This window comes from Bombina bombina, chromosome 5 (genome assembly GCF_027579735.1).
Source record: "Bombina bombina isolate aBomBom1 chromosome 5, aBomBom1.pri, whole genome shotgun sequence".
Lineage (NCBI taxonomy): Eukaryota > Metazoa > Chordata > Amphibia > Anura > Bombinatoridae > Bombina > Bombina bombina.
In genome coordinates, this window is record NC_069503.1 from 159,657,890 (window position 1) to 159,668,168 (window position 10,279).

A 10,279-nucleotide genomic window follows, 5' to 3' on the forward strand; every position below is an offset into this window, starting at 1 on the left:
GATTAACTTTCTGGATACAACTGTATATCGACATGGAAATACATTAAGTACAGATCTATATGTAAAACCCACAGATAGAAATACTCTGCTGCGATATGAAAGTTTCCATCCTGATACTGTTTTTAAATCCATACCCAGGAGTCAACTTTTGCGTACTAAAAGAATAGTTAGAGATCAAAAAGTATTGCCAGAAAGACTAGTGTCTATGGGCAATAAATTTATCCAAAGAGGATATCCAAAAGAAAATATCGCTAAAAACATTCAGGATTTGGATAGAATACATGATAAAAAACCAACAGAGAAAGGAACAGATAGATTAGTGCTTTCAATGGAATACAGTGACAAGAGTAATGACATCTTTAGAATAGTAAGAAAACACTGGCACCTTTTGTCAAAATATAATCCAGAGATAGAATCATTTAAACTCCCTCCTATGCCATCATATAGAAGGGTAAAAAATCTTAGGGATCACATAGTAAAAGCTGACATAGGTACAACTAAAATGTCTGATGTAAATTACTTAACTACCCCTAATAAAGGCTGTTACCCCTGCTTACACTGTGCCCAATGTAATTCAGTTATTAAAGGGAAATTCTTAGCACAAAATGACAAAAGAAAGCAATATACAATCAATGGGTTATATACATGCCAAACTAACTATGCAATCTACCTACTTAAATGCCCATGTGGCCTTTGTTACATTGGCGAGACCACCCAAGCCGCCAGGGATAGGTTTAGTCAACATAAAGCATCCATTAAATCAAAAGATATGTCACTTCCAGTATCAGCACATTTTACAAATATGGGCCATACAGTAAGCCAGCTTCGCTTTCAAGTGATTGACCATATCCCCCATCATAGAAGAGGGGGTAATAGGGAACTAAAACTAAAACAGAAAGAAGTATGGTGGATTAAACGTCTGAACACATTACATCCATATGGTCTGAATAGAGATTATGATTTGTATTTGTTTTTATAATGGTTTTAAATGATGGAATATATTCTGGTACCACTAGAGGTCACTGTGTTGTTGAAATTTACAAACCTGGATAGGTATGGGTTAAACCAATTAACACTGAGAATTGAAGCATGATTGGTCCAGATACCCTTTTTAAAGTCTGTTTGTTTGATTTTAACTTATGCATGATTAAGGACTATGTAGGTCCGAAACGTCGCTTTTTTACTGGTTGCTAAACCTCAAATAAAGATTTTTCACCTTTAAAAGAAGATTGTGTGCTGTGGTGCTGTTACCTTATTTTCTACATGGACTGTATACACTGGAGTTTGGCTGATACTCCTTGGTAACGTGCACACAGGTGGGAAAGAAACTTTACTAAAACCTATGGTGCTGGATTCAACTCACTTACTTCTTATATATATATATATATAAGAAATGAACTGCAGCCAAATCAGCATCAACAGTGCTGAGGTCATGAACTCTTACTGTTATCTCATGAGATTTCATAGTAAACTTCCTTTAAACTGAATAAAAAAAATATAACATGAGCGTGAACGAGGCTCAACCCCTTAGCTGTACCGGGACAGACATACTGATATGCTGCTTAGAAGTCCTTTTCAATGGGATGTGGCTACTGAGGAACTTTTGAGGTAAAATATATTTCTTTTTTACATAGAGATGTTCAGGTGATTTTCTAGTCAGCTTTTTACAGCTATGCTGCATCCCTTTTTAGACAAATATGCTTAAGTGTTCATTTCAAAACTCCCAACCACTTTAAACTACACAATAGATCCATAAAAATAGGAGTCAGAGTTTTTGTAAAGTCACATGTCCCTCACAAAACTGTTCTTTTTGCCTCCGAATAAGAAATCCAGCAAAGATTTATCATTACACTAACACACTAAGTAGACATGACCTGTATTTTCCTCATGTGCACAGAGGTAATGCATAAAGGAATATACAGTTGTCTTGTTCATTTCAGTGAACAGGTTCAGATTATGAAGCAATAACAGGAAACAACCATAATCAGGCCAATATTAAGGCAATACTTCCATCCTAAATAAACACTCATTACTGCAAACGATTTAGAGATTCTATTGTCCACATTTTATTTAAATATTTTTTAAAAAACAAAAATATGTCTATATAAATATTTTATTAGTGCCTTAACAGCTCAAGAAAGGGGAACAAGACAGTTAATGGATACATTTTGCAGTTGGACTAATGTTAAATACCACTAAGTGAAATTAACCCCTTAAAGCTGTCATTTCTCTGATGTACAGAGCCCTAACAGAATAGGTGCTGTTAAACTAAAGATCAACCCCAATGTGAGGTCCATGGTTGCGGCTTGTGTGTCTGTGACAACTTTCTTCTTATTCCTTGGGCTTTGCTAAATATTCTCGGTACATAGAGTACAGCACACCTGTATGGGAAGAGAAAGAACCACACAATGTAATAAAGCTTGCACTCTGGGTAAGTGAACAGAACACACACTAAACTTAATTCACAATAAAATATACTTAGCAAGTGGGGGTGTGGGAACAAACAAACAAAAAAAAACTTTAAACAATAAGATAATGCCAACTTTAAAAATAATAAAAAAAAAATAAAAAGTAAAAGTTAAATTATAGGAAAATTGCGTCTTGCCACTTTTTCCTGCAATTTAAAGGGACACTGAACCCAACTTTTTCTTTCACATAGAGCATGACATTTTAAGCAACTTTTCTTTATTCTCCTAGTATCTTAATTTGAAATGAAAGGATGCAAGGCCCATTTTTGGTGAACAACTTTGGTTGTTCTTGCTGATTGGTGGATAAATTCATCCACCAATAAAAAGTGCTGTCCAGAGTCTGAAACAAAAAATAAAAGCTTAGATGCCTTTTTCATATAAAGATAGCAAGAGAACGAAGAATAGGAGTAAATTAGAAAGTTGCTTAAAAATGCATGCTCTAAATCTCAAAAGGAGAGAAAAAAAAACAGTGTCCCTTTAAGGTTACAAACATTTTCCACTTCTTGTGGGGGAGAGCAGAGTTAAATTTAGGTTTTAAATTGCAATAAATTCCTACATTAGAGCAGGTATAATGCATGTTAATATAGCAATTCATGATAACGCAGGCTGTATTGTCACTTCAGACAGAACCTGGTGAGACGAGATAGCCAGAGATACACACACTGTAGCAGCAAACTGCTACCCTGAATTAATTATAACTAAATGTTTACAGCTCTAACTATACAAGGTCTGTGTTTGGGGAATTAAAGGACACCACAGTACTTACCACACGTCATGGCTCCAACAACAAATCCTTGTGCTCCCACACGCATATGGATCAGATGGACAGACATTTTTGTATTCCCCCTGCTCTTCAATTTGTACAGTCCAAAGGCTACAACTGCTGCAAATCCAGCCATGCCTTGAAAGAAAGATCAGATTATCAGTATAGATTCTCTTTATTCCACCCCAGAGTAAACTGGTGCAGAACAGTGATGTCAAATTCTGTTACAGCTTTAAAAAAAAAATATCTGCATTAAAAAAAAAAAAAAAAAAAAAAAAAAATTTAAACTCACCGATTGGTACAATTCCAGCATTTTAATATTGTCACAAATGTTACACAAGTTGTTAAAATGAGACAATCTAGGCCTTTAACAATTACACGCATATAGCTATTATCATAGAACGTTTATTCTGTAACAAAATACTCCAGTTAAAAGCACAGGAACATTTATGTGCAGAGAAACAGATGTTCTCTTTATGAATATAATGCACACTTGTACTGTGATATGTAAAATGCAAGGAATTTAGACCAATGTAAACTTCAAGGGACCTTGGTTCCTGGGATTTGTCAAGACAAGATTACATACTTTCCTTCTGGGTTCCATAAAAATAAAGCACATCTTACCTATTGGTACAAAGGGAGACTCTTTAGACTTCCTGATAAACTTAGAGGTTTGGCTGTCAGGCACCTCGAAAGTAGGTAGGGCATCTCCTGATTCAGAAGCCATGTTGTCTGAAAAGGACAATTAAAGGTTTTTGGAGTAAGAAGTTATTGCAAACAATTTAAATCCCTAGATGTGGTTTTGTTAATAAAAAGCTGTAAGTATGCAGTACTATAAAGTTACAAAACTATGAAAAGGGTAGAGCTCTGGGTAATGGTTTTGCCTACAGCAGTAAAACCATGAAGATTTCAAAGAGCTGAAGCAACAGAAAAGCCGAGTACAGGAACTGGCCTCTGCCCAAAACCCTTATTCACAGAATTATGACAATGCAACAGAGCACCTAGAAATCCACAGGATGTGTTTAATTTGATTAAAGGGATATGAACCCCCCCCCCCCCCCAAACAAACAAAAAAAATATATAGTTAGTTTCCAATGTACTTCTATTAAATGTATTTATAGTTACCATAATATTCTGTGTTGGATACCTAGGTAAGCCTCTAGAGCACTACATGGCAGGAAATTGTGCAGCTATCTAGTACTCTTGAAAATGGATAACATTCATGCAAATTGGCTGCCATAGTGCACCAGAAATGGGCCGGCCCCTAAGCCTATGTCCCTGCTTAAAAAAAACAAACAAACACCCACCAACAACCTCAATATGCTAAGCATTTAAATGGGATGCATTGGGCAGAAACGCAAGTTATTACAGCATTTAATAGGCCAACTACAGATAAAGTGGGACATTTATCAGACTAAACTGCATCACAATGATGTAGTACACTGCAGTGAGACATTTTTGGAACAGAATGTTTCCAGGTCAGTGGAGCAGATTTGACTCATTGCCACAAAACATCTTGTCCAACACATACCCAGAACTGTCACAAGCCCAAGTAAAGCTGTGCTGTGTACAATACTCAAACTGCTGCATGACCTTGAAATATGGTGTCACAAGAGTGGTATGTCACAATATAATGTGCATTCCTTTTTACTAGAAGTACCAGGAATCCTTACAGTAAACAGGGGGGGGGGATAAATTCTAATGAACTGCAATGTGATATGCAGTACAAGACAGAATAAGTTAAAGGAATTAAAGTGCCCATGTTAAGATTTTTAGATACTGGGCTTTCCTTTCTATATCATGCAGCAGTAAAAAAAAAAAATTTAAATGAATTTTGTTTGTTCACTTTGAAATGGCTGCCAATCTCTGCCCACTGACGGCATCACGATCTAGGCTGCATTAAAAGGCTTCTCTAGTTACAAAGGACTCACTACCTAATTGGATTCAACAGACTGTCAATGCAAGGCAGCAGAGTGCATAGATGCAGCCCATGATTCAGTTAAAACAACTTTCAAATTCACTTCTATTCTCAAATAGGCTCTGTTCTCTTAGTATCCTTTGTTAAAGGAGCAGTAGTGCACAGCTAGCTGAGCACATCGGGTGAGGTATATATGGGCAGTCACCAACCAGCAGCTAGCTCCCAGTAATGAATTGTGGCGCATGAGCCTACCTAGGTATTCTTTTCAACAAAGTATACCACGAGAAAGAGGCAAATGTGATAATAGTACATTGAAAAGCCATTTAAATTGCATGTTCTATCTTAACCATGAAAAAAACAATTTTGGGTTTCATGTTACTTTAAGCCATGCAAATATGGGAAGTACAAGGAAGTACACATTCTGTGCTGATTGTTATATTGCGTTGCTTTCATTAAACTTTATATTTTAATTATCCTGTAAAAGTATAAATGTTTTGCAATCTATTGTCTGTCTGTATATATGTCACAAGTAGGTGCAGGCATCTCTAACAAAAGGTGGATTACATTTGCCATATGTGAGCTAAGCCAAGACTATAGCACAATGCTGTGAGGTTAGCCCTTTGTCATGCAGGAGGTAAAACTACATCTGGGTCTTTAAATCCTCAAGATTTGGTTCACACATGGTAAAGGGTTACAAATTATTTCTCTCTCTCCAACCCCTTACTTGCAGTAAGCCCCCCCCCCATTCAATAAACTGAAACACTTACCATACAAGCAGGAGGAGCTGTGATTTACTAACCGTATTGTCTTATATCAGTGCTGGCCATTGGCCTACCTTAGATCTGGTAGTCATATATAACCTTCTGCCAGAAGTGTATTTCATATATGAACTTCTCTGAAGTGCAATTCTACTAATCACGATTAAGCCTTTTGGATGCTAAACTACAACTGAATCTTTCGTACCAACACAATACTAATATATATCATTGCCTGGGCAGACAAGGCTCCTGACTAAGGAACCTGTCTGCTTATGGACTGGGGTGAGCAGACTGCATCCCACCAGTGATCAAGTAGATGCACATGCAATGCAGCTCCTGCTTAAAGTGATCACAAACGCTAGGATTTGCCAAACGCTAGGATTTACCAGTGGAACAAATAAAGGGCACTTCAGTCATGAAGTATAAAACATGCTAAAAGTTTGTTTGAAGCGTTCGCCACACTGAGCTGCTCAGGCAGCCCACAGCAGATGCTATTTTGCTGTGAGGTGATGTTTCCACCTCTTAGCAAATAGCTGTGCAGTCCAACGGACACCAAGCTGGATAGCTAGCACGCTATTGGCTAAGATCACCTCACAGCAAAATAGCATTCTGCTGCAGGCTGCCTGAGGAGCTTAGTGCGGAGAATGCTTTAAACAAGTAAAGGAACTTTCAGCATAAAGTATTTTATACTTTTGTTACACTGGTAAATCCTAGCATTTAACAAATTTACTATCACTTTAACCAATCAGCCACTTCAAATCGGCATAGCCTTAGCTATAGGCTGTACCTGCAATGCAAAAGCTTCAAATCTGCCTTCACAGCTATATAAATAAAGCCCTCTGTGTCTGTACGTTATTTAATTACTTTCTACGTTATAACTCTGCAGCTTCTGAACAGGGATAGACTTTATGGTCCTTAAAAGGGATAGTAAACACTAAAAATTGTTAAAAAAAAATAAAATAAAAAAAATCCCTTTATTTACCATTCCCTAGCTTTCCATAACCAACACGGTTATAGAAATATACATCTTACCTCTAATTACTTTGTATTTAAGCTTCTGCGAGAGCACAGTGTTATCTTTATGAAACACATGAACTAAGGCCCTCTAGCTGTGAAAAAAAATATGTCAAATGCATTCAGATGAGAGGCGGCATTCAAGGGTTTAGAAATTAGCATGAGCCTGCCTAGGTTTAGCTTTCAACTAACAAGAGAACAAAGCAAATGTATGATAACATTAAATTAGAAAGTGGTTTTAAAATTACATGCCCTACCTAAATCATGAAAGTTTAATGTGGACTTTACTATCGCTTTAAGGACATTTTGATTTCCTCTTGCAGGAAGTGCATAATTTAGTTATGTTTTACCTACCATCTCTAGTGTTAGAATACAAGATATCTAAAGAGCCCTGATCACCTCACCCTGCTACCAAAAATATATAGGTTCCACAGCACTGGCATCTGGTTCAATTCAACCTAGCGGTTACAAAGTAAATTGGTAACCATTTTATTAGTGTTATTCAGTGTGGTGTAGTGAAAAAGCACAAAATGTGTGTTTATTGTAAGTGGCACAAAACGTAACAGCCTTCTATTCCAATCCAACCACACATTTTTGCTAGCAGAATATGAGGTGTATACACATAGCCATCTATATTTCATGGGTAAAGTAAGAAATTTGGTTAATCCTAGGATTACCCAAGCAGCTCTGGGTAAAGCCTGATGTAGTGTAATTCCCCCCCCCCCCCCATCTACAGTATTTTATTTGCCTTTGCTTGGGGGGGGGGGAGGGGAGGTTAAAGGAAGGTGCCCTGCCGATCCTCTGGCATCCACCCCAAGTGAACCTTGGGGAATGAGGTTTACAAGGAATCCCCTCAGACAGAGGATTAAAAATAAATAAAAAAATGATATAATATGCAGTGACTCGATGCACTCAGAGTAGATTTATGTTGTTACTTCAGGCTTTACCCAGAGCTGCTTGGGTAATCCTAGGATTACCCAATTTCAGACTTTACCCGCAATAGTGTTCTCTACAGAAAATTGTGCCAGCAGGGTGGCATAAAATTAGCTGCATGGGGTGGTGTATTACTTTGAAATTATAGATGATCTAATAATTTAATTTAAATGATACATTTGTGCAAACATTGAAAACATTTAATATTAGCTAGTGCTTATTAAATAGGTCCCAGGTAGAACAAATTCACACACAGCCCCTATATTATAGGTCCCAGGTAGAACAAATTCACACACAGCCCCTATATTATAGGTCCCAGGTAGAACAAATTCACACACAGCCCCTATATTTCTGGAACATGAATATACTCATCTATGAAGATGAGCAGTGCTAGGGATCATATTTCTTAAAGGGACATGAAACCCAAAAATGGTTCGATCACAATTCAGACAGATCACACAAATATTTAAAATGTTTCCAATTTACTTATATTATTAAGTTTGCTTCATTTTCACAGTATTCTTTGTTGGATATATAGATAGGTAGTGAGCCCATGTCTGAAGCACTACATGGCAGAAAATAGTGCTGCTATCTAGTGTTTTTGCTATTGTAAATTATTGTTGCAAATCTACTGCCATATAGTGCTGCGGACACGTGCACGCTCCTCTGCTTATTTTTTAACAAAGGATATCAAGAAAACAAAGAATTTGATTAAAGCAAAATTGGAAAGTGGTTTAAAATGATATGCTCAATGTGAATCATTTTGAGTTGTATGTACCTTTAAGACTATTTTATGAAGCCCATATTACACATTAATAAGGATGTACTGTGTGTCAAGAAGAGCACAAGGAGGCTTTACTACACTAGAATAAAAGGTGATTAGCAAGAGAGAGAGAAAAAAGAAAAAAAAAAGGGGGGGGGGGGGGACGACGACATTAATTTCATTAGCTATACAAAAAAAAAAAAAAAAAGTACAAAAGTAACATTATAGCTGCCAGACTATTAAAAATATTAGTAATAGAAAGGCTTAAAACTACTTTGCTACCAACTGATTTTTTATATACAGAAGCACCATACTGAGAAAACTTTCAAGAACATTCAAAACTATATAGATATTCTGCCATCCCAGTTGGATCAGCTCTAGATACAAGTTTTACTCTAAATAGTTGACTGGTTTGGCACACAGAGATGTGCTGCCCTATATCCAATAACATTTTTTGCATCAATGTTGACTAGAAAATTATTTTAGTATTTGTCAAAATGGCCTTGTACACATCAGTGATGTACTTGCCCCCCCATAGCACACCAGCATTACCCCCCCCCCCCCCCCCCATCACATCACTTCTACAGGACCAGCTAGACATACACACAACAGATACCAAATTATTCACAATTTAGTGTTTTATAAAAGGGTTAAAAAAAAATTAACCTTTCAGCTTTTTTGGCATAAATATATGAAATGCTCATCATCCACTATTGATTAGTATCAGAAAGTATATAACGCCCCAGATATCCTAAAAACAACCAAAAAACCATTAGGCCCCATCTTCCTCTTCCACATAAAATTAAGTCTCATATTGCTCAACAAATAGATGCTCTATTAAAACCAGAAACTATTTTACATAACGCTGATCTAAAAACGAGAATAGTCAGGAATTTAATATAAAATGACACACAAAGAATATCAAAAAGAAACCGCTAGAATTTCAGACACCGCAAGTTCAAGGTTAAACACATTCCTGGCCAGCAGTAGACAAAACCCCTCATTACACTCACCTGCTTTACCAATGCTGCTCACACTGAACTCCCGCTGCAGACTGCGTGCACTGTACTTACACACCAGCACCTTGACGTCACCGGGCGTAAGCTGACGTCACCAAGGTGACACTGGAACCTGCTGGGCCTTAGGTCATCTGTTACACACCACCTTATTATTATGGTGCTGTAAACCCACAGTCACATTTACCTGCTACTATGCGTAATCGATACCCGAGCGCACAAATACCTAGAAAATATAGAAGTGGAGGTTAAACTACAACTCCCATGATTCCTCATATTAAAAGGAATTGATGACGTAAGCTCCTTTCATTGGTTCAACGTTGTCTAGTGAGCGCGGCATCCGCAAAGGATGGCTACGTGCTGCGCAGCAGTGCTCGGCGCCCATGTTAGGTATGTCTGTAGGGAGGAAGTGTGACGAACAGGAAGGTTACCTTGGAGACCAGATCTGATTCTGCTGCACGTGATTTTTTGTCTGGCACACCCTGTAGATTCTTGTTGCATTGTCATCCTCACAGAGCGTGCCGCTGCTCATAGTGTGTGTAGCTGCTTAACAGCTGTACAGAGGGGCATTTTGTGGAGTTTACATGTCATCATTAGATCCGAATGTACAATCTTATGTGTAGCTTATATACTAGGTAATTGCATT

At 37.4% G+C, this 10,279-nt stretch overlaps 1 protein-coding gene across 1 annotated transcript; it reads right to left on the reverse strand.

The window, feature by feature from the left end:
- Positions 1–2,042: 2,042 nt before the first annotated feature.
- On the reverse strand, positions 2,043–9,793 carry HIGD1A (HIG1 hypoxia inducible domain family member 1A). Its single transcript, XM_053713756.1, has 4 exons — positions 9,631–9,793; positions 3,856–3,963; positions 3,235–3,369; positions 2,043–2,381 (listed from the first exon to the last, which is right to left on the reverse strand). Exons 2-4 carry the CDS (start codon positions 3,956–3,958, stop codon positions 2,332–2,334), a joined length of 288 nt encoding a protein of 95 aa, XP_053569731.1. The 5' UTR covers positions 3,959–3,963; positions 9,631–9,793; the 3' UTR covers positions 2,043–2,331.
- Between the last annotated feature and the right edge of the window lie 486 nt (positions 9,794–10,279).

Coding starts and splice junctions, on each gene's coding strand:
- HIGD1A (XM_053713756.1), bottom strand. CDS start 3,958: ATGGCTTCTGAATCAGGAGATGCCCTACCTACTTTCGAGGTGCCTGAC. Junction 3,370..3,855: donor GTCTCCCTTTGTACCAATAG/GTAAGATGTGCT, acceptor CTTTCTTTCAAG/GCATGGCTGGATTTGCAGCA. Junction 2,382..3,234: donor TGTTGGAGCCATGACGTGTG/GTAAGTACTGTG, acceptor CTTCCCATACAG/GTGTGCTGTACTCTATGTAC.